The 25,852-nt window shown below is 30.5% G+C and overlaps 1 protein-coding gene across 1 annotated transcript in view; it reads left to right on the forward strand.

The window, feature by feature from the left end:
* LOC142241066 (cell adhesion molecule Dscam1-like) overlaps positions 1-25,852 on the forward strand; it is a 209,545-nt gene that overhangs the window by 175,956 nt on the left and 7,737 nt on the right. The window contains exons 4-5 of the mRNA XM_075312805.1: positions 10,104-10,265; positions 16,996-17,004. Coding sequence (XP_075168920.1) covers positions 10,104-10,265; positions 16,996-17,004 — 171 coding nt within the window. The remainder of the gene's footprint in view (positions 1-10,103; positions 10,266-16,995; positions 17,005-25,852) is intronic.

Genomic DNA, 25,852 nt, shown 5'->3' on the forward strand with positions numbered 1-25,852 from the left:
TAATCTAAAAATGATTTATTATTTAAATTAATTTTAAATTTACTTAAAACAAATAAACTAACTTAATTAAAATTGTTAAATTAGATTATTTAATTTATTTCAATGAAATTATTAATTAAACTAATTTAAACAAAAATAAGCCCAACTAAACAACTAACGGGATTAAGATACATTTTTTAATTTTAACTAAATTAGCACGAACTAAGTTAAATTAATTTAATCATATTAAATTAAATTATGTTTTTAACAACTTAAGTTAAAATAAATGAAGTAGTCGGTTATATGAATTTAATTTAAATAAAATAAGTCAACATTTGTTAAGTAAACTAAATTATTTATTCCAACTTAATTAAATAGAAGATTAATAGAAGATAGGATGGGGGTCGTGTTGAAATTCTGTCCGTCTGTTGAAACCACGCTAACTTCCGAACGGAACAAGCTATCGACTTGCAACTTGGCACAAGTAGTAGCTATTGATGTAGGTAAGATGGTATTGTAAATGGGCCATATTGGTCCACTTTTACGTATAGCCCCCATATAAACGGACCCCCAAATTTGGCTTGCGAATCCTCTAAGAGAAGCAAATTTCATCCGATCCGGCTGAAATTTGGTACATGGTGTTAGTATATGGTCTTTAACAACCATGCAAAAATTGGTCCACATCGGTCCATAATTATATATAGCCCCCATATAAAGCGATCCCCCGATTTGGCTTGCGGAGCCTCTAAGAGAAGCAAATTTCATCCGATCCGGCTGAAATTTGGTACATGGTGTAAGTATATGGTCTCTAATGACCATGCAAAAATTGGTCCATATCACCAGATCACCAGATTTGACCTCCGAAGCCTCTTGGAAGACCAAATTCATCTCATTCAGTTGAAATTTGATACGTAGTGTTAATATATGGCCTCAAACGCCCATGCAAAAATTGGTCGAAATCGGTCCATAAATATATATAGCCCCCATATAAACCAATCCCCAGATTTGACCTCCGGAGCCCCTTGGAAGAGCAAACTCCATCCGATTCCGTTGAAATTTGGTACGTGATGTTAGTATATGGTATCCAACAACCATGCAGGAATTGGTTCATATCAGTCCATAATTATATATAGCCCCCATATAAACCGTTCCCTAGATTTGACCTCCAGTGCCTTTTGGAGAAGCAAAATTCATCCGATCTGATTGAAATTAGGTACGTGGTGGTAGTATATGGTATTTAACAACCATGCTAAAAGTGGTCCATAATCATATATAGCCCCCATATAAACCGATCCCGAGATATGCTCTTGGAGGAGCAAATTTCATCCGAGTCAGTTGAAATTTGGTACATTGTGCTAGTATATATCCGTTAACAACCATGCCATATAGGTCTTTAGTTATATATAGCCCTCAGATAAATCGATCCCCAATCGCACAAAAATTGGTCCATATCAAGTTCATAATTGTATATAGCCCCCATATAAGCGAACCCCATATTTCAATTCTGGCTCTCTTCGTACCGTGCAAAAGTCCATATCGATTCGTAATTATTTGTAGACTTACCTATACATACAGTTTTTGTCTAATATATACCACGTATGGACTAACTCACAATTTAGAAAACGATGCTTAGAAGTTTTAAGATACCACAACCCAAATAATTCGATTGTGGATGACAGTCTTTCGTAGAAGTTTCTACGCAATCCATGGTGGAGGGTACATAAGATTCGGCCTGACCGAACTTACGGCCGTATATACTTGTTTTAACTACATTCCTTACAAAATTTTAAGAATTTATTTGTATACAGGAACACGAAACATGACGAACCATCAAAGGATAATAGGGGATACGGTGGGTGTAATAGCGGATGCCGCAACAATCCATGATCGTATACCTGAGGTGGTCATAGCTCCCGAGTGTGATATTCTGACGCCAGTAAAATGGACACTGTTACTCCAACCACCAACTGCTACATAAAAGGATCGAAGATCCGAGAACCTATTCCGATTACCGGACCACCAATCCAATCCTGACAATGGAATGGGTTAATTGGCTCGGAAAAAAATCGAGGCCACAAAATGTCAATATCTTCAGAGATAGCCGGAGGGCCAATCCCAGTGATGCCAATTTGGTGCTTTTAGCACCAAATTTAGTGCTTTTTGATTTGTAAGCACCAAATTGCCTTTTTTGTGCCTTTTCAAAAAAGCCCAACTTGGTGCTTTCTGGTATTTAGTGCTTTTGGTGCTGTTTTGCTTTTGAACATTATTAAGATTAATTGATACAAAAATTAGGATTAGACTTTCAGGAGCTTAAGAAACTCAACTTTATTGCCAAACATAACATATGTGCTTTAGATTAAAAGTTATAAACTGCACAAATTAGAATTTCAAAAAATACCGAATTTTGAGCAATTTTTTCGAAAATATGTGGATGTCTTCATCCGTTCAAAAGTAGTGGCAGAATTATTTCCAAAAAAGCGATTTGGAAATACTGTGCGTCGTTAAGACTTTAATTTAGTTCCCTTATACTACAAGTGCTCATTCGAATAATGGGGATAGAAGTGGACAGAATTTACATTTCATTGGATATTCGTGCACGCTTAGATGAGAAGTTTATGATTTCTTCAAAAAATCAAATCTTTTATAACAATTCAATTTTATTATTATAAAACAAGTATATACGGCCGTAAGTTCGGCCAGGCCGAATCTTATGTACCCTCCATCATGGATTGCGTAGAAACTTCTACGAAAGACTGTCATCCACAAATTTCAACTCACATGGTTGTTAAATATCATATGCTACCACCACGTACCAAATTTCAACCAGATCGGATGAATTTTGCTTCTCCAAAAGGCACCGAAAGCCAAATCTGGGGATCGGTTTATATGGGAGCTATATATTATTATGGACTGATTGGAACCAATTCCTGCATGGTTGTTGGATACCCTATACTAACATCACGTACCAAATTTCAACCGAATGGGAAGAATTTTGCTCTTCCAAGGTGCTCCGGAGGTCAAATCTGGGGATCGGTTTATATGGGGCCGATATATAATTATGGACCGATATCGACCAATTTTTGCATGGGTGTTTGAGGCCATATATTAACATCACGTACCAAATGTCAACTGAATCAGATGAAATTTGCTCTTCCAAGGGGCTCCGGAGGTCAAATCTGGGGATTGGTTTATATGGGGGCTATATATGATTATAGACCGATTTCGACCAATTTTTGCATGGTTGTTGGATACCATATACTTACATCACGTACCAAATTTCAACCGAATCGGATGGATTTTGCTCTTCCAAGGGGCTCCGGAGGTCAAATCTGGGGATTGGTTTATATGGGGGCTATATATATTTATGGACCAAATTCGACCAATTTTTGCATGGGCGTTTGAGGCCATATATTAACACTACGTATCAAATTTCAACTGAATGAGATGAATTTGGTCTTCCAAGAGGCTTCGGAGGTCAAATCTGGTGATCTGGTGATATGGACCAATTTTTGCATGGTCATTAGAGACCATATACTTACACCATGTACCAAATTTCAGCCGGATCGGATGAAATTTGCTTCTCTTAGAGGCTCCGCAAGCCAAATCGGGGGATCGGTTTATATGGGGGCTATATATAATTATGGACCGATGTGGACCAATTTTTGCATGGTTGTTAAAGGCCATATACTAACACCATGTACCAAATTTCAGCCCGATCGGATGAAATTTGCTTGTCTTAGAGGGTCTGCAAGCCAAATTTGGGGGTCCGTTTATATGGGGGCTATACGAAAAAGTGGACCGATATGGCCCATTTGCAATACCATCCGACCTACATCAATAACAACTAATTGTGCCAAGTTTCAAGTCGATAGCTTGTTTCGTTCGGAAGTTAGTGTGATTTGAACAGACGGACGGACGGACGGACATGCTCAGATCGACTCAGAATTTCACCACGACCCAGAATATATATATATATATATATATATATATATATATATATATATATATATATATATATATATATATATATATATATATATATATATATATATATATATATATATATATATATATATATATATATATATATATATATATATATATATATATATATATATATATATATATATATATATATATATATATATATATATATATATATATATATATATATATATATATATATATATATATATATATATATATATATATATATATATATATATATATATATATATATATATATATATATATATATATATATATATATATATATATATATATATATATATATATATATATATATATATATATATATATACTTTATGGGGTCTTAGAGCAATATTTCGATGTGTTACAAACGGAATGACAAAGTTAATATACCCCCATCCTATGGTGGAGGGTATAAAAACTCATAATATGTATAACGATAAAATCGAAATACTCATTGTTTCATCTCTTTATGGAATTATTGTGACTTGACTCAATCTGGCTCAGGATTAAAATATATAACTTTGGTTCAGATTGTGAATATCAATCTGTTATATTCCAAAAAAAAGTGATGCTTTAATTCATATATCAACTTAAACTTAATTCTTTACGATATCACTAAATAAAAAAAAACCAAATCACTTCCAAATTTTAACACAAACAGAAAAATACTCTCACACAAACTGATCAATATTGACCACATAACACATAACTCAAATTCTAAAAAATGACAATTACTGAAATGACACTACTACATAAACTGAAAATATTTTCAATGATTTTTTTTTTTTTTTGAATATTACTTTAATTTATATATATTTTTTTTAAATTTATATTCCTAATGAAAAGATGAGGAATTTTATCTCTTATATCTCGTTTCATTTTCGTTGTTTTTCTATATCTATAAATTGGGAAGAATTTCCTTTTAAATATGTACATTAAAAAATTTTTTTAGTTCTTCGATCTTCTTTGATTGTTCTGATCTTTTTTTGGCTTCTTCAATAGTTGTTGCCCAATATTATGATACAGATGTAAATAAGGCTTATGTTATAAGAGGCAATGCAGCCGTTCTAAAATGTGAGATACCCTCATTTGTGGCCGATTTTGTTAGTGTTGTCTCCTGGCATACGGATCAAGAAGAGGATTTTATGCCTGGAACCGAATATGGTTTGTCTCAAATAGAAAAATTAATTTGCTATAGAAATAATATAAGAATGTGATTATACAAGATGTAGTTTTTCATAACAGGAAGGGGGAATATTATCTACCCTAAAAGTATATATATTTTATTTTATTGATAATATGGTTGTTTTGATTAATTTGTTTTTTTGTTACCATAAATTTTCCATATTTTTTCTTCACCTTTCCCATCAAAGAAATGCTCACCCTTGATTTGTAAATTTTCTTACCAGGCGAGTTTCTTTTGTTTATGCTTTTTTAGAAATAAAATTAATATCGTTAACAGAGTAGGTTTAATGTAGCTATAAAAAAATATTTCCTTGGAGAGAATAACCAGTTGCTCTCTTCTTTTACATTTACCTACTTATATCGCACTAAGGTCCCACTAGGGAGAAAATCCTTCAATGCTCTCATATCCGATGTTCCATTTTATTTACAAAAAAATTAACAGAAAATGTCAAAAAATTAATTTTGGAGCTTACAATATTTTTTTTTTCGCGGAGAGAAACGGATCGTCTATGCAGTCTATAATCTATGACTTACATGAGTAGCAAACATATCAGTACTCATCCATGAGTATTTTGTGATATGCATACCGGTTTGCGTTCTCTGGTAGTGCTGCCAACTTGATACTGATGTAGCCATGAAGCTATATTCGAGTAAAACATATCACCCAGATATCTTATCATTCAGTTTCTGCGAGGCAAAAGTAAAGTCCAAAATATCTTGACCGTTTTTAGTGACGAAGATTCGTGCAACTTCTTTATTGCAAACTACCAAGTTAGTACTCAAAACAAACTCTATGAGTGACTCCCCTCTTGTATTATTGTCACTACATCCCCTTATATTATCTCACATCTCATAATGAATTTTTGTCTTTGTTAGGTTAGGTTAGGTTAGGTGGCAGCCCGATGTATCAGGCTCACTTAGACTATTCAGTCCATTGTGATACCACATTGGTGAACTTCTCTCTTATCACTGAGTGCTGCCCGATTCCATGTTAAGCTCAATGACAATGGACCTCCTTTTTATAGCCGAGTCCGAACGGCGATCCACATTGCAGTGAAACCACTTAGAGAAGCTTTGAAACCCTCAGAAATGTCACCAGCATTACTGAGGTGGGATAATCCACCGCTGAAAAACTTTTTGGTGTTCGGTCGAAGCAGGAATCGAACCCACGACCTTGTGTATGCAAGGCGGGCATGCTAACCATTGCATCACTGTGGCTTTGTCCTTGTTATCAATAACTCTTCAACTAAGTTCTGATCATGGCACATGGGTCCATCTCAACACTCACATATCCCGTGCAGACTAAAGACACCCAATATTTGCAATTGGGTACTTCTCGACTGGCTACGACAGTCTGAAGGAAGCAGAAATAAAATTAGTTCAGTTTCAGCAATTATGCACAACTCTTATAGTTCGATTCACAGATTCTGTTCTTATATACAACTGGTTCTTGAATATGAAATTCATCTATATCCCCTTTCTTCAGGAGGACCTTTAAGTCAGCACAATCTGGCTTACTATGGTGAAGATTTATCAGGAGGAACCGTAGAACCATTAACTGCCATCACATCGGCTATTGTGGTAGAGTCATCAAAGATTTCAGTGATTTTCATAACAACCCTCGGTGTCACTGTGGTGATTTTTGACGCTGTAGGAAGTATCTCTCGCATTTGATGTTTTCCCATGTCTACATCTTTGGTACCCACTTTGATTGCGAAAAATAGCTGTCTTGTTTGGAATCCTTGGTCTGATCGCTTTTGTATACCTTTATGTGGATTAGAGTGACCGCAACTTATATGGGGCAAAAAAAATGTCGGAATCTAGTTCGCCTTAACCCCACAAAACGAATCCCCTTTCCAGATATTGGGATAGCCAAAATTTGAGCCCGATTAAATGACGATAACACGTGCCACTCGTTGCCCAAAATTTAAAAAAAAAAACGATTTTTTTTGGCCAAAAAGTTTGGCGGTACGTGTTAATCGGGCTCAAATGTTGGCTATCTCAATATCTGGAAAGGAGATTCGTTTTGTGGGGTTGTGGCGAATGCTCCTAGTAGAAGCTAAAGGCTGGCGTAACTCTGTTTAACTCAGAGTTACAACAATTTTGTTCATAACATAAATTTTTAAGGACAAAATGAGCTATCGTTTGTGATATCGTGCGTATTTTTATTATTTACCATTCTCGAGTTATGGCTCAATACGTCAACTTTTTGGCCAAAACATTCGTTTTTTTTTTTTTGAAATTTTGAGCGACGAGCGGCACGTGTAACTCATGGCTGATAAGTCCCCGGTCTAACAAAGAAAAACACATTTTTTTTTGTCAAAATTCGTTTTTATTATTCAACATAGTTCCCTTCATCATAGTACAACGATTATAACGACCTTTCAATTTTTTGATACCATTTTGGTAGTACTCCTTCGGTTTTGCCTCAAAATAGGCCTCAGTTTCGGCGATCACCTCTTCATTGCAGCCAAATTTTTTCCCGAGCAAATTTTTTGCGAGCATCCTTTTGAGGTCTGAGAACAAGAAAAAGTTGCTGGGGGCCAGATCTGGAGAATACGGTGGGTGGGGAAGCAATTCGAAGCCCAATTCATGAATTTTTGCCATCGTTCTCAATGACTTGTGGCACGGTGCGTTGTCTTGGTGGAACAACACTTTTTTCTTCTTCATATGGGGCCGTTTTGCCGCGATTCCGACCTTCGAAGGCTCCAATAACGCCATTTAACAGTCACTGTTGATGGTTTTTCCCTTCCCAAGATAATCGATAAAAATTATTCCATGCGCATCCCAAAAAACAGAGGCCATTACTTTGCCAGCGGACTTTTGAGTCTTTCCACGCTTCGGAGACGGTTCACCGGTCGCTGTCCACTCAGCCGACTGTCGATTGGACTCAGGAGTGTAGTGATGGAGCAATGTTTCATCCATTGTCACATATCGACGTAAAAACTCGGGTGTATTACGAGTTAACAGCTGCAAACACCGCTCAGAATCATCAACACGTTGTTGTTTTTGGTCAAATGTGAGTTCGTGCGGCAACCATTTTGCACAGAGCTTCCGCATATCCAAATATTGATGAATGATAAGACCAACACGTTCCTTTGATATCTTTAAGACCTCTGCTATCTCGATCAACTTCATTTTACGGTCATTCAAAATCATTTTGTGGATATTTTTGATGTTTTCGTCGGTAACCACCTCTTTCAGGCGTCCACTGCGTTCACCGTCCTCCGTGCTCATTTCACGAGCACGCCAAGTTTTTGCTTCCATCGTATTTTTTACCTTCAGAAAACAGTATTTTATCAAAACACGAAATTCCTTTTTTTCCATTTTTTTCACAATAACAAAAGTTGCTTCACAAAAGACGATCTATCTCACAAACTAATTGACTTACAGACGTCAAATTTTGACACGAATCATTTGAAGGTTGGTACTATATAAAAATAATATGCATTTTGCTAGCGACACCATGTCAGACCGGGGACTTATCAGCCAACCTGTTACGACCCTGGGACTTGGAATGTGAAAAAGACGGAATGTTCAATAGAGGTTGGAAGATCTGAGGTACATTCCTTTAGGTTTGCATTCATCCATGCATGTGCTTTAAGTCCTGCCGGTACGATTTTCTTCTCGACTAACTTCAGAACGGCTCTTGAAGGGAACTATGTTGAATAATAAAAATGGAAAGGAATAATGTTTGTACGTGTAGGTGTTAGGTTCCTGAGAAAATGTAATGATCCTCGTTGATCATTACATTATCTTCTCAATCGTTTTTTTGTGTATTCATTTTCAATTTTTTTGTACCTACTATATAACCAAGATGAAGAAAACGATTCAAGTTTTTCAATTAAGGATACTGTTTTTAGGTTACACACCCAATCTTTTATGTTTCCTACAAATTGTTTTATATGTGCATTCATTAGACCATAACTTCAGTATAATTATACAGAGTTCACATACAAAATTAGCAACATTTTAAATTATAAATGAACCTCATAATCTGTGGTTGTTTTTCTTCATTATTCCTAGGAAACCTCGATTAAGAAGGCATGCAATATTTTTTCACACAAAAAAAAAATAGATGTGAAACTATTCCCAACTCTCTTGGAATGGATGAATTTATTCCCTTCATTGCTTTACAACAACATCATCGGTTCAATGACTTTCATTGCACTTCAGAATTATCTGAATACAACATCAAAAGTGATTATTTATAAAAAATTCATTGCGTGTCAAGTAATTAGCTGCACTACTTACTCTTTGTTGGCTTACAAAGAGTTCACTAAAAATATATATTTTTGTTCTCCCACTGTTCCCGACAAAGGTTATTTAATTTTTTTCCATCTCATTAATGTATTCCCATAAGCTTTGAAGAAAAAAAGTGAAATATGATGTTAATTAGTGTATTATGTAATAGGGATGTTCCCACAAAAATTTCTGAAATGTTGAGTGAGATAGTGAAAACTGATTTTAATACAATCTGTGAGGCGTTGAATTTCCATTTTAAACTTAGATGATGGTTTTTATTAAGAACTTTAATTCTGTTGTGAGTTCTCAATAAGCTTTCAAAATTATAAAACTTCATTTATTTTTAAATTTTTATTTTATATTTAGTGGTCCAACAATTTTATGAATCTGAAGTTAATAACGAATATGTGATTAGAGGCAATGCAGCTGTATTGAAATGTTCCATTCCCTCATTTGTGGCCGATTTTGTTCAAGTCATTTCATGGCAAGATGAAAGTGGTGAACTCTATGCCACACTGGATGAACAACAGGGAACTGGTATTCATAAATAAAATAATTTTGGTTTTAGTATTGACATGGTAGGGGGATTTTACTGCAATTTTTCTTCCTTACACAAGTCCTTAATCCTTTGTTACTTACTCTATATTAATAATAATTCTGTTTTTATTATTATTATTTTTTTTCTTATAAATATTTTGTAGTTGTTAATCAATATTATGAAGCTGAAGTTGTCTCCGAATATGTCATCAAAGGCAATACAGCCGTTTTAAAATGCACCATACCTTCATTTGTGGCAGATTTTGTTAAGGTTGAAGCTTGGTTGGCCAGTGAGGGCACTGAGTATTTACCCACAGAAGATTTTGGTTAGAAGAATACATTTATTTGTTTTTTTTCGGAATATTGTAATATATGTGCTTATATTAAAATATAGTAGATTATGTGGATTGATAAAATAACCTTTAATTTTTTATTCATAAAATTATAAAACATTAGTTAGAATAAATACTCCTTGCCAAAATTAAATTACAAAAAAATCTTTTTGTCACAAAATAATTTTATTAAAGCAAATAACTTTGAATGTGTGGTGATTACAGCAGAGATCATTTTTATTTGTCCTTAAAACGTATTTAAAATATGACGGCACGGTTGCCACAGTTGGTAGAATTCTACCAAAAATGGTAGATTTTTTTACTATTTGGTAGATTGGTAGAATTCTTAATGTTTTGATAGATTTTGCAAAATATTCCACTAAGAGGTACTTCTCAAATTTCCTTTAGAAATAAAATTTTGATAAAATATTCTATGAAAATAAAATTTTCACAAAATTGTTTATAGAAATAAAATTTTGACAATATTTTCATTAGAAATAAAATTTTTCAAAAATTTTTTATAGAAAACAAATTTTTCAAAAAATTTTTATAGAAATAAAATGTTTCTCAAAAAAATTATAAAATTGATTTTTTTTTTTCAAAAATTTTCTATAGAAATAAAATTTGCATTCGGTTATTGTTGGTTTTTTTTTCTTTAATTATTGTTGTTGTTTTTGGCTTCAGCTTAAAACCATGCATTGACTAAACTACAAGTGTAGCATAAAAAACCAACAATAACAAAACAAAACGAATGAAAAAAAGAGGAAACACGCTCAAAATAAACCCAGCCAAATGCACTCAAATTGATGATTTGCACTCAAGTTGAAAATATATGTTTGTACGAATTTATTTCGGCATAAGCCGGCTATCATGTAAAACCTTTTTTCGGTTTTCGGTTCAGTGTGTAGTTTAGTGAACTGTCTTAATTTATTCTGATAATTGGTTGATAGTTTTGCTGCAAGTAGAGGATGCTGATGAGGAATATGGTAATTCCGAAACGTACGTCCATCCATCCATCTTGCAGTCTATAGGGCTTTGCCCAAATAATTTTGACAAACAGTATTTTCCTCTGCTGGTTAAGCTACACTTGTAGTTTAGTCAATGCATGGTTATAAGCTGAAATCAAAAACAACAACAATGATTAAAAAAAGAAATAAAATTTTGACAAAATTTTCAAAAGAAATAAAATTTTGATAAAATTTTATATAGAAATAAAATTTTGACATAATTTTCTTCAAAAGAAAAAATTTTGACAAAATTTTCTATAGAAATAAAATTGTGCAAAATTTTCTATAGAAATAAAAATTTGACAAAATTTTCTATAGAAACAAATTTTTACAAAATTTTCTACCGAAATAACATTTTAACAAAATTATCTAGAGAAATAAAATTTTGACAAAATGTTCTATAAACATAAAATTTTGATAAAATTTTCTATAGAAATGAAATTGTGACAAAATTTTCTAATGAAATAAAAGTTTCTAAAGAAATAAAATTTTTACAAAATTTTCTATAGAAATAAACTTTTGATACAATTTTTACAAAATTTTCTATAGAAATCAAATTTCGAAAAAAATGTCTTGGAAATAAAATTTAACAAATTTTTTTATAGAAAATAAAATTTTGACAAAATTTTCTATAGAAATAACATTTTGGCAAATTTTTTTATAGAAATAAAATTTTGACAAAATTTTCTATAGAAATAAAATTTTGACAAAATTTTCTATAGAAAAAAGTTTTGACAAAATATTCTATGGAAATAAAATTTTCATAAAGTTTATATAGAAATAAAATGTTGACAAAATTTTCTATAGAAATAAAACTTTTACAAAAATGTCTATAGAAATAAAATTTTGCCAAATTTTCTATAGAAATAAAATTTTGATAAAATTTTCTATAGAAATAAAATTTTGACAAAATTTTCTATAGAAATAAAATTTTTACAAAAATTTCTATAGAAATAAAATTTTGCCAAATTTTCTATAGAAATAAAATTTTGATAAAATTTCTTATAGAAATAAAATTTTTACAAAAATTTCTATAGAAATAAAATTTTGATAAAATTTTCTATAGAAATACAATTTTGACAAAATTTTCTATAGAAATAAAATTTTTACAAAAATTTCTATAGAAATAAAATTTTGCCAAATTTTCTATAGAAATAAAATTTTGATAAAATTTCTTATAGAAATAAAATTTTTACAAAAATTTCTATAGAAATAAAATTTTGATAAAATTTTCTATAGAAATAAAATTTTGCGAAATTTTCTATAGAAATAAAATTTTGACAAAATTTTCTATAAAAGTTTTGACAAAATATTCTATGGAGATAAAATTTTGATGAAACTTGCTTTAGAAATAAAATTTTGCAAAATTTTCTATAGAAATAAAATTTTAAATAAAATTTTAACAAAATTTTTTTATAGAAATAAAATTTTGAAAAAAAATTTCCATTGAAATAAAATTTTGATAAAATTTTCTATAGAAATAACATTTTTACAAAATTGTTCATAGAAATAAAATTTTGACAAAATATTCTATGGAAATAAATTGTTTACAAAATATTCTATGGAAATAAAATTTTGACAAAATTTTTTTATGGAAATAAAATTTTCTATAGAAATAAAATTTTCATAAATTTTCTATAGAAATAAAATTTGGATAAAATTTTCTATAGAAATAAAATTTGGAGAAAATTTTCTATAGAAATAAAAGTTTGACAAAATTTTCTATAGAAATAACATTTTGACAAAATTTTCTATAGAAATAACATTTTGACAAAATTTTTGTATTGAAATAAAATTTTGACAAAATTTTCTATAGAAGTAAAATTTTCATAAAATTATCTATAGAAATAAAATTTTCTATAGAAATACAATTTGGACAAAATTTTCTATAGAAAAAAATTTTGCCAAATTTTCTATACAAAAAATTGACACATTTTTCTATAGAAATAAACTTTTTACAAAATTTTCTATAGAAATAAAATTTTGACTAGAGAAAAAAAAGTTGGACTAAATTTTCCATATAAATAAAATGTTGATAAAATTTTCTATAGAAATAAATAGTTTTACGAAAATTTCTGTAGAATAAAATGTTGACAAAATTTTGTTTACAAATAAAATTTTTTACAAATTTTTCTGAATTGTTTTTTTTTTTTTTTATAATAACCACAAAAAAATTGATTTGATTGATTAATAACAAGTATATACGGCCGTAAGTTCGGCCAGGCCGAATCTTATGTACCCTCCACCATGGATTGCGTAGGAACTTCTACTAAAGGCTGTCATCCACAATCGAATTACTTGGGTTGCGATAACACTTGCCGATGGCAAGGTATCGTAAAACTTTTTAGCACTGTCTTCTAAATTGTAAGTTAGCCCATACGGGGTATATATTAAACAAAAAAAGGCCGATTAAATACGTATATAATCTAGTTTGACAAAATTTTCTATAGAAATAAAATTTTGACAAAATTTTCTATAGAAATGAAACCTTGACAAAATTTTCTTTAGAAATAAAATTTTGACAAAATTTTCTATAGAAATAAAAATTTGACAAAATTTTCTATAGAAATAAAAACTTGACAAAATTTTCTATAGAAATAAAATGTTGACAATATTTTCTATGGAAGTAAAATGTTGACAAAATTTTCTATTGCAATACAATTTTGACAAAAATTTCTATAGAAATAAAATGTTGATAAAATTTTGTATAGAAATGAAATTTTGACAAAATTTTGTATAGAAATAAAATGTTGACAAAATTTTCTACAGAAATAAATTTTTTACAAAATTTTCTATAGAAATAAAATTTGGACAAACATTTCTATAGAAATAAACTTTTGACAAAACTTTCTATAGAAATGAAATTTTAACAAAACTTTATATAGTAATAAAATTTGACAAAATTTTCTATGGAAATAAAGTTTTGGTAGATTACAAAATTTTCTATAGAAATAAAATTTTGACAAAATTTTCTATGGAAATAAAATTTTGACAAACATTTGTATAGAAATAAACTTTTGACAAAACTTTCTATAGAAATAAAATTTTGACAAAACTTTCTATAGTAATAAAATTTGACAAAATTTTCTATGGAAATAAAGTTTTGGTAGATTATTTTTGGCGATATGGACCAATTTTTGTGTAATAAGTCATCGGCTATATATAACTAAAGACCGATATGGACCAATTTTTACGTGGCTGTTAGAGGCCATATATTGACAAAATGTACCAAATTTCAACGGTATCGGATGACTTTTGCTCCTCCAAGAGGATCCGGACGTCAAATCTGGGGACGGTTTATATGGGAACTATATATAATTATGGACCGATATGGACCAATTTTTGCATGGTTGTTAGAGACCACATACTAACACCATGTACCAAATTTCAACTGGATCGGATGAATTTTGCTCTTCCAAGAGGCTCCGGAGGTCAAATCTGGGGATCGGTTTATATGGGGGCTATATATAATTATGGACCGATATGGACCAATTTTTGCATGGTTATTAGAGGCCGTAAACTAACATCAGGTACCAAATTTCAACCGGATCGGATGAATTTTGTCCCTCCAAGAGGCTCCGGAGGTCAAATCTGGGAATCGGTTTATATGGGGGCTATATATAATTATGGACCGATATGGACCAATTTTTGCATGGTTGTTAAAAACCGTATACTAAGACCACGTACTAAATTTCAACCGGATCGGATAAATTTTGCTCCTCCAAGAGGCTCCGGTGGTCAAATCTGGGGATCGGTTTATATGGGAGCTATATATAATTATGGACCGATATGGACCAATTTTTGCATGGTTGTTAGAGGCCGTATACTAACACCAGGTACCAAATTTCAACCGGATCGGATGAATTTTGCCCCTCCAAAAGTCTCCGGAGGTCAAATCTGGGGATCGGTTTATATGGGGGCTATATATAATTATGGACCGATATGGACGAATTTTTGCACGGTTGTTAGAGACCATATACTAACATCAGGTACCAAATTTCAATCGGATCGGATGAATTTTGCCCCTCCAAGAGGCTCCGGAGGTCAAATCTGGGGATCGGTTTGTATGGGGGCTATATATAATTATGGACCGATATGGACCAATTTTTGCATGGTTGTTAGAGACCATATACTAACATCAGGTACCAAATTTCAATCGGATCGGATGAATTTTGCCCCTCCAAGAGGCTCCGGAGGTCAAATCTGGGGATCGGTTTATATGGGGGCTATATATAATTATGGACCGATATGAACCAGTTTTTGCATGGTTGTTAGAGACCGTATACTTAGACCACGTACCAAATTTCAACCGGATCGGATGAATTTTGCTGCTCCGGGAGGCTCCCCAAGCCAAATTTGGGGATCGGTTTATATGGGGGCTATACGTAAACGTGGTCCGATATGGCCCATTTTCAATACCATCCGACCTACATCAATAACAACTACTTGTGCCAAGTTTCAAGTCGATAGCTTGTTTCGTTCGGAAGTTAGCGTGATTTCCACAGACGGACGGACAGCCGGACAGACGGACAGACGGACGGACGGACAGACGGACAGACGGACGGACGGACGGACATGCTTAGATCGACTCAGAATTTCACCACGACCCAGAATATATATACTTTATGGGGTCTTAGAGCAATATTTCGATGTGTTACAAACGGAATGACAAAGTTAATATACCCCCATCCTATGGTGGAGGGTATAAAAATAAGATTTGTTTATTTGGCAGTTTTTTGGTAAAATTATCTTCAAATTGTGGTAGATTAATTTTCGCTTTAGTGGCAACCGTGCATAAGGGATTTTTTTTAATTTCGTGTAGGACAAGTGATAATGTTTTTTTTTGTGCGTGTATAGATTTGGCTAAAATTTGTATTATGTTATAACAACCCAACTACAACTATACGTAAAGACGATATATAGTCGAAGAAAATCATATTCATAGAGAGTGAAATATAAAATTTTCTATAAAGCAATCAATCATGTAGTATTATGGTAACCGCCACATATTTTTGACAAGAATATAATATGGCTATGGCTGTGAAATATTATTATTAATAAAATCAATTACCGATATCAAAAAAAGTTCCAATAAAAAATTAATGGATTATGTTGTGATTGCTTTGTATTTTGATTAATTGAATGTTTTTTTTTCAAATTCAATTAACCCTTAAATGGCCACTGCATCTTTTAAGATACAACCATTATTTTTCCACAAAAGGTCTTCTTGTGCATTTAAGGGTTAATTGAATTTGAAAAAAGTTCACCACTGTGATATTACAATGGACTGAATAGTCAAAGTGAGCCTGATACGTCGGGCTGCCACCTAACCTAACCTAAGGGTTAAGATTTCAGTTGACAAAAAAATATTGGTGATATATTTTCTGTGAAACAGATTCCTTCCTCATATAAGACACTTGAACAATATACTCCACTTCTGGTTATGGCTTTTTTACTTCATTTTAAAAAATATGTACTACATACCTTCTTGTCTATATCCCCCCGTTTCATTTCCATTATGTTCCTTTGTGATTAATTTTTGCCCCTACTAATTTTTGTTTTAGTTGTCAATCAATTTTATGGTGCCGATATTCTTATGGAATATGTTATCAAGGGTAATGCAGCTGTATTGAAATGTTCAATACCTTCATTTGTTGCCGATTTTGTTAAGGTGGAATCCTGGATAGATGAAGAGGGAACCGAACTAAGACATTCAGAAAATTATGGTGTGCTATATGTGATACTATATACAAAAAAATTAGTGCAATATCCTTAGGATTATGTGAAGGGGTAGATTTTCTGCTAAATTGTGATCCTTTATGATATCCTTTTTTAGTATTTTAATTATGTTTTAAATATAAATATTGTTTAACATTATTTTTGTATGTAATTTAGCTTAAATTTAAACCACATAAGAAATTTCAATATCAAGGACAATGGATTCTTCGAAAGCATAACAGCATATCCCATTCCATAGCATCTTTTTTTATTATTTAAATTCATTAAATAAAATTATATTATTTACTTTGGGAGTGTTTCATACACAAAAAAGGGTTTACCCAGCTACAAATTTAGATTTGCGTTCTTTCAATCTGATTTCCTAAATATTGAAGAATTTTTGAGATTTATTAAAACCAAGTTGTCCTCAAAGCAAGTGGAACTTTCTTCTAACTTTAAGAAACAAACTTCTTCAATGAAAAGTTAATTAACTGATTATCAAGTAAGAAAATTTTAATATCGAAATAAGCGATCAACCGACGAATTATGGCCTTCAAACAGCCGGCAAAGCCATGACACGCTGCCCAAAAGTAGCTCTGCGATATATTGACCCATTTCCGGCGAAGCTCCGCTTTGAGATGAACGACACTTAGGTACTTTTCTAAAACATACAATTTCGACAGCAATTTCTATAAAAATAAAATGTTGACAACATTTTCTGTGGAAATAGAATTTTGATAAAATTTTCAATAGAAATAAAATGTTTACAATATTTTCGTAAAAATAAAATTTTGACAAAATTTTTCTTTGTCAAAATTTTATTTCTATAAAAAATTTTGTCAAAATTTTATTTCTACAGAAAATTTTTCTATAGAAAATTTTTTCAAAATTTTATTTCTGTACAAACTTTTATAAAAAAAAAATTCTATAGAACATTTTGTCAACATTTTATTTCTATAGAATAAAATGTTGACAAAATGTTCTATAGCAATGAATTTTTGTATAGAATTTTGTACAGAAATAAAATTTTGAAAAAATTTCCTATAGAAATAAAATTGTGACAAAATTTTCTATTGAAATAAAATTTTTACAAAATTTTCGATAGAAATAAAATTTTGACAAAATTTTCTATAAAAATAAAATTTTGACAAAATTTTCTACAGAACTAAACTTTGGGGAAAGTTTTCTATAAAAAACAATTTCGAGAAAATTTTCTATAGAAATAAAATTCTGACAAATATTTCTAAAGAAATAAAATTTGGATAAAATTTTCTATGGCAAAAAATTGACAATATTTTCGATAGAAATAAAGTCTTGACAAAATTTCTATAGAAATAAAAATTTTACAAAATTTTCTACAGAAATAACATTTTCACAAAATTTTCTACAAAATTCAATATTTGACAAAATTTCTATAAAAATAAAATTTTTACAAAAATTTCTATATAAATAAAATTTTTACAAATTTTTTTATAGAAATAAAATTTTGCCAAAATTTTCTATAGAAATAAAATTTTGACAAAATTTTCTACAGAAACATTTTCACAAAATTTTCTACAAAATTCAATATTTTACAAAATTTCTATTACAAATACAATTTTTACAAAAATGTATATATAAATAAAATTTTTACAAATTTTTCTATAGAAATAAAATTTTGACAAAATTTTCTATATAAATAAAATGTTTTAGAAAATTTTCTATAGAAATAAAATGTTGACAAAATGTTCTATATAAATAAATTTTTTTATAAAATTTTGTATAGAAATAAAATTTTGAAAAAAAATTTCTATAGAAAAATTTTCTGTAGAAGTAAAATTTTGACAAAATTTTCTATAGAAAAACAATTTCGAGAACATTTTCGATAGAAATAAAATGTGGAGAAAATTTTCTATAGAAAAACAATGTAAGAAAATTTTCTATAGAAATAAAGTTTGGAGAAAATTTTCTATAAAAAAACAATTTCGAGAAAATTTTCTATAGAAATTAAATTTTGACAAAAATTTCTATAGAAATAAAATTTGGAGAAAATTTTCTATGAAAAAAATTGACAATATTTTCGATAGAAATAAAGTCTTGACAAAATTGTCTATAGAAATAAAATTTTGACAAAAATTTAAAAACGAAGTCTGTTCTTGGAATAGTGTCACGAATATATACCTCCAAGCCATTTTCTATTCCACATTGAAATAAAAAAATATTGAAAAGGGCTTCAATTTACTTATGCTCTTGATTTTTTTTTGTCCTCTTTTAGTTGTTAATCAATTTTATGAAGCTGAAATAATGACCGAATATGTTATTAAAGGCAATGCTGCTGTCTTAAAATGTTCCATACCTTCATTTGTAGCAGATTTTGTACGCGTTGAATCCTGGATAGATGAAGAGGGCGAAGTTTTAACTTTCTCCGATAATTACGGTTGGCTTTATTCACGTGTTCTTTTCTTTACGATATTTTATTGGCTTTTGCAGTAGTGATGATATTGTTGTAGACAACGAAAACTCTAGCCTCCTGCTTAAAAAGACCGAAAATCCCTTTTATTATAGAATTTTTCATTTATTTTTTGTATATTAAATATTAATAATTAATTATTATTTCTAAATTAATACGAAGATTTTTCCATTTTTGTTATTACTGAGGGATAATCAATATCTATGTTATTTTGGGGTCATTTTAATTATGTTCTATTTTGTTTTGATATTTTATAATTATAATGATATTCCAATACCAAAACTAGTCCATCCGTCTCTTATGGGGTTTTTGTTTCATTGCAATCGATTTATTTGTAAGGGCCTGCATTTTCTTTGTTATTAGAATCTTGAAGAGACGTTTAAATTCTGTATAATCCATGCGATGAATAAGATTTAAACCGATGGTATTTTCATAGTAATCACAATATGTTTCAATTCCATTACGTTCCTTATTTTTCTCTTTTCATGTTTATTTTTAATCCATAAAATATGGATTTCTTAATAAAACTTTTTTTGGTTCATTTATATTGTTTTCTATTTTTAAATATAATGGTGTTTCAATTCCATATTCCATATTTCCTTATTAATTTTGGCCTTCATTTTCTATCAGGAGGAGTCCATATAAACCAAGCTGAATCTGAAGCTAACCAAGTGTTTTTTCATAGTAGTCACAATATGTTTCAATTCCATTACGTTTTTTATTTCTTTCTTTTCATGTTTATTTATAAGTCATAAACCGGTATTTCTTAATTCAATTTCACTCATCATTTTCTATTATTATTTTCAGATTTTCCAAATAGTTTTCAAAACATAAATAAATGTCCGTCTGTTATTGTGTTTTTGTTTCATTCCAATTGATTTCTTCATCAATTTGGGCCTCCATTTTCTATGTTATTGAAATCTTGAAAAGTGATTTAAATTCTATATAACATATTTAAATCGATGAAACCGATAGTCTTTCTATATTAATCACGATATATTTCAATTCCATTTCATACCTTATTTCTTTCATTTTGTGTTTATTTATACGCCATAAATACCGGTTTTTCAATTCAATTCAATATTTGAAACATTTATCACAATGGACTGAATAGTCTAAGTGAGCCTGAATCTTAATCGGGCTGCCACTTTAACCTTTTTAACCTTATTGTGTTCTATTTTAATTTTTATATTTTCAATATAATGGTCAAGACTCCATTTCATACCTTATGTCTTTCATTTTGTGTTTATGTATACGTCATAAATACCGGTTTTTCAATTCAATTCAATGTTTGAAACATTTCCATTGTGTTCTATTTTAATTTTTATATTTTCAATATAATGGCCAAGACTCAAAATCTAGATCGTTTAGTATTGTGTTTTTGCTTCATTGATTTCCTTATAAAATTGGCCTTCCATAACATAGCAAACCGATCGTCTAGTGATGGCCCCGACATTTTTGAATTCCATTACGTTCCTTAGTTCTAGTTCTTTCATATTTTAGTGGGCCGTAAATACCGGTTTCTTATTTCGGAAAAACTTTATCTGAAGCAAACCGATCATCTTCTGATGGTCCCGATATTTCTCAATTCCATTACGTTCCTTAATTGTAGTTCTTTCATGGTTTCGTGGGCCCTAAATACCGGTTTCTCATTTCTGTAAAACTTTAACTGAAGCAAACCGATCATCTTCTGATGGCCCCGATATTTCTCAATTCCATTACGTTCCTTAATTGTAGTTTTTTCATGTTTTCGTGGGCCCTAAATACCGGTTTCTCATTTCTGTAAAACTTTAATTGAATTTCAAACAGATCGATGGCCCTCAATATCTACTTGTTTCATTTCCATAATGTTCCTACTCTCCATATAAAATTGGCCTTCCATAACATAGCAAACCGATCGTCTAGTGATGGCCCCGATATTTTTGAATTCCATTACGTTCCTTAGTTCTAGTTCTTTCATATTTTAGTGGGCTGTAAATACCGGTTTCTTATTTCGGAAAAACTTTATCTGAAGCAAACCGATCATCTTCTGATGGTCCCGATATTTCTCAATTCCATTACGTTCCTTAATTGTAGTTCTTTCATGTTTTCGTGGGCCCTAAATACCGGTTTCTCATTTCTGTAAAACTTTAACTGAAGCAAACCGATCATCTTCTGATGGCCCCGATATTTCTCAATTCCATTACGTTCCTTAATTGTAGTTTTTTCATGTTTTCGTGGGCCCTAAATACCGGTTTCTCATTTCTGTAAAACTTTAATTGAATTTCAAACAGATCGATGGCCCTCAATATCTACTTGTTTCATTTCCATAATGTTCCTACTCTCCATATATTTGTGATTTTTAGTGATTTCTCAATTCTATACAACCGAAATTTGAGTCTCAAATATGCCGATCGTCTTGTTTCGTAATCACGATTTGTTTCAATTCCATTACGTTCCAAATTTCTCTGTTTTCATGGGTGGTTATTTCCAGGTTCTCAATTATATTTTTGGTATTTTTGCTATCAACACCTAAATATTTGTTTCATTTCCATTATGTTCCTTATTTGTGACTTTTCACATTTTCATATGTTTTGTATTTTAGTGGTTTCTCAATTCTATATAACCGAAGCTGAAAACGAATATGTCATCAAAGGCAATTCGGCTGTGATGAAATGTAAAATTCCCTCATTTGTAGCAGATTTTGTACAAATCGAGGCCTGGGTAGATGATGAGGGAGTTGAATTATGGCGTAATAATTCCACACAGGCTTATGGTATAGCAAAATATTTTTTTTGTAAACAAATTTGTAGAAGTTAATAGAAAGTTGCAAAAAACAGAAAAATAAAACAAAGAAGGGGGAATATTCTGGAAAATTCCTTGGAAAACCTTGAAATCCCATAAATATTAGAAACTTATATTTTTTTTTCTAAGTATTTCTTGACCTATATTTTTTTTATTATCTTATTCTTCTCCTTCTCTTCTAAAGTTGTTATACAAACCTATGAATCGGAGGCTGATAATGAATATGTTATACGAGGCAATTCGGTGGTAATGAAATGTGAAATACCCTCTTATGTGGCCGATTTTGTTTTCGTTGATTTATGGATGGATTCAGAGGGACAAAATTATTATCCAAATAGTGAAGAAATTGGTAGGGGTTTTGAGAATGATGTCATGAATGCCTTACAGTAATTTTGTTTAGAGAGACCTTAAATTAATCCCAGATTTTTATTAGAAAAAAAATTTATATATTTTTTTGTCTTATAAACTTTGTTTTTTGAATTTATTTCACTTTAGTTGTTCATCAATTCTATCAAACACGAGTCATTGATGAATTTGTTCTACGTGGCAATTCGGCAATTTTAAAGTGTGCAGTGCCCTCATTTGTAGCTGATTTTATAGAGGTAGAATCTTGGGTTGATGAGGAGGGTATGGAGATATTTAAACCAAATAAAGAGGATTCTATGGGTAAAAACAAAAAAAAAAATGGGTTATATGTTAAAAAAATTAAATTAAATAAAATCCTTAAACATTCCTAACAAATAAAGAATACGGTTAGGGGTCCCTATCCTATATATTTTCTCCGCAGGGGATTTTTTTTGTTAGAAAATTCTTTAATATGCTTGACATTGTTTTTGTCCCTCCTTTTCTTATATTTCAGTTGTTAAACAATTTTTCGAATCTCAGGTCTATGATGAGTACGTCATAAAGGGTAATGCTGCCATATTTAAATGTCAAACTCCTTCTTTTGTGGCCGATCATTTAGAGGTCACCGATTGGCTAGATACCGAGGGTGGTGTTTATACCAAAAATGAAACGGGTATTAAAAACAAAATTTTACAAAAAACTCAAATTTTTTGAAAAACCAAAATTTTAGCAGTAGATTTGAAAGGGGATTTTTTCCTTGGTTTTTTTTTCATTTCCTATTTTTTTGTTTTAATTTTATATAAAATATATAATTTGTGGTTATTTTTCTTATCAAAACCAATTCCAGTTGTTCCCCAATCCTATACGGTTAATGTTATGGACGAAGCTGTCCTTCGAGGCAATAGTGCCATATTGAAGTGTCACATACCCAGCTTTGTGGCTGATTTCATACAAGTTGCCTCTTGGCTAGAAGATGAAGAAAGAGAAATTCTACCCTCTTCCAATCAGCAAATAGAAAGTGGTAATTTTCTCCCCTTTCACCCTGCCCTTTGTGTAAAGTTTATAAAATATGTGTTTAAGGTTTTTTCCTCCGTATCAAAGAAAATCAAATCCTTTGCTATAATCCATGCAATTCCAATGAAATCATAATTTTAATTAAAAAAAAAATACTTCTTTACTTTTTCAAATAAAACTATAATGAAGGTCGTTGTTTTCTTTAAAATATCTTTTTATTGGGTTAGAGAGATATCTGATTTCTCTATGTCTCAGGTTAAATTTAGGTTAATTTTAGGTTCCTTCATTTCATTTAGGTTTTTTGTAAATTTTATTATTTTAAAAAAACGTCATTTTTTTTAAATCATTTCCTTTTCATTTTTTTGATTGCAAAAACAAATTATTAATCCTTTCCTTTACATATTCCATGATCCACAAAATTCCAAGGGTCATTCCCGACCTGCCCTTAAATCCCTCAGAAAAATCCCCCTTCATGTTTGTAGTGTAGTAGAGTTTTCGTTATTGTATATGTAAATATTTTGTATATAGTTTTTTTATTTGTAAAAAGTGCTTTAATTGTTGTGGAAACTTATTTAAAAAAACAAAAAAATGTAATAATTTTGTAAAAAAGTAAAAAATATAAAATAATATTTTAATTATTAAAAAAATTAAAGCATTTCTTACATTAATGCATGCTTTTTTTTACAGATATATATTTTTAATACAGTTTTTAATCAAAAGTCTAAAGGATTTAGTAACAACGAAATTTCTGTAATTAAAAATTTGTAAATATAGCTTGTATAGAAATTTTAATAAAATGAAATCCTTTAGACTATACTCAGAAAATCTATTAAATTTGTATAACTAAAAAAAAACACAAATATTAGATGAATTCTTGAAAAGAAATATTTAATAATAATTTTTAAATAGGTCCAGATACTTCAAAATAATTAATAAATTTTGTATAATAAAAAACAAATATGACATTTTTTTGGGTTTTGTAAAACCCACATTGAAAATTGATTTAAAAAAAAAATTGGTGGCCATCAAAGTTTTGAAGGTACCTACGAAATATTTAAACATCTTAAAGATCGATAATTTTAATTTAAGTTTTAGAAATGCGCAGATACTTCAACTGAGACTTCAAAATAATTCATATATTTTGTATAATAAAATATAAATATGAAATTTTTTGTGGGTTTTGTAAACGCAAACAAAAAAAAGTTTGGAAAACGTGTACCGAAAACGTTTTTTTTATGTTAGACTAGCGTAACCCGGCCCGCTTCGCTGCGCCTTCCGAAGCGTGCTGAAAACAAATTCGAAAAGATTTGAATTCTTTTAAACAAATCGGACTACTTGATTTTTCGTTTATAGGTACAAATACGGCGGGAGAGGGTGTACCTTCTTCTATATTTCTTGTGAATTTTAAGTGTGGTTTGTCAAGGAAAGGTATCCTTCTCCTCAACATATCTGAAAATTAAGCGTTATATTATAATAACATACAAAGAATTACTGTTTCCCATCCAATAAATCGGAAAAGGCAAAAGTAGTAAAAAATTGTACCACATTAACATTTGCTAAAATGTTGGAAAATAATGCACCCTCCACGTTGGCTGCCAATTTCATGTAAATTTAAGTTCTTGACTAAAAAGAAGTCTGGCAGAAGCCTGTGCAAAAATCATAAAATTATGTACCTAGTTCCCATTTACGGACAACCCTCTACTTTCAACTTAAGAAAAAAAAAACGGACAAAAGGGAACCCTCTCTTTACTAATAAGAAGTCTGGAAGAAAGAAGCCTGTGCAAAAATCATAAAATTATATACCGAGTTCCCATTTACGGACAACCCTCCACTTTCAATTTAAGAGAAAAAACCGACAAAAGGGAACTCTCTCCCCACCTTCGCTCCACTCTGACCTGATATCGGACTATCACGTACCCTATATTAATTTCGCAACTACTCAATGGTCCCTATAAAGTCTATCGAAGTAAATCGACAAAGTTTATTTCAATTTTCCCCTTCCCCAACCAGATATCGAAAAATCATATATTAATTTAAAAATCATGTATAAATTTCATCACCTCCTCCCACGTTCCCTGTAAATTTCAAGTAGATCGGAGATGTTTAATTTTTGCTCTATTGTTTTAAAGGGACGTCACTTTCCCCGATACAATATCGACAAACACCGTAGTGAATAGCACCCCTAACCTTCCCTGAAAATTCTTGAAACTTTCCTTCAAGTGTGGGGCAATGAAGGTTGCTTCTTCATTTATAACATTTCCCCC

The sequence above is a fragment of the Haematobia irritans genome, chromosome 5, assembly GCF_050003625.1.
Source record: "Haematobia irritans isolate KBUSLIRL chromosome 5, ASM5000362v1, whole genome shotgun sequence".
Classification (NCBI taxonomy): Eukaryota; Metazoa; Arthropoda; class Insecta; order Diptera; family Muscidae; genus Haematobia; species Haematobia irritans.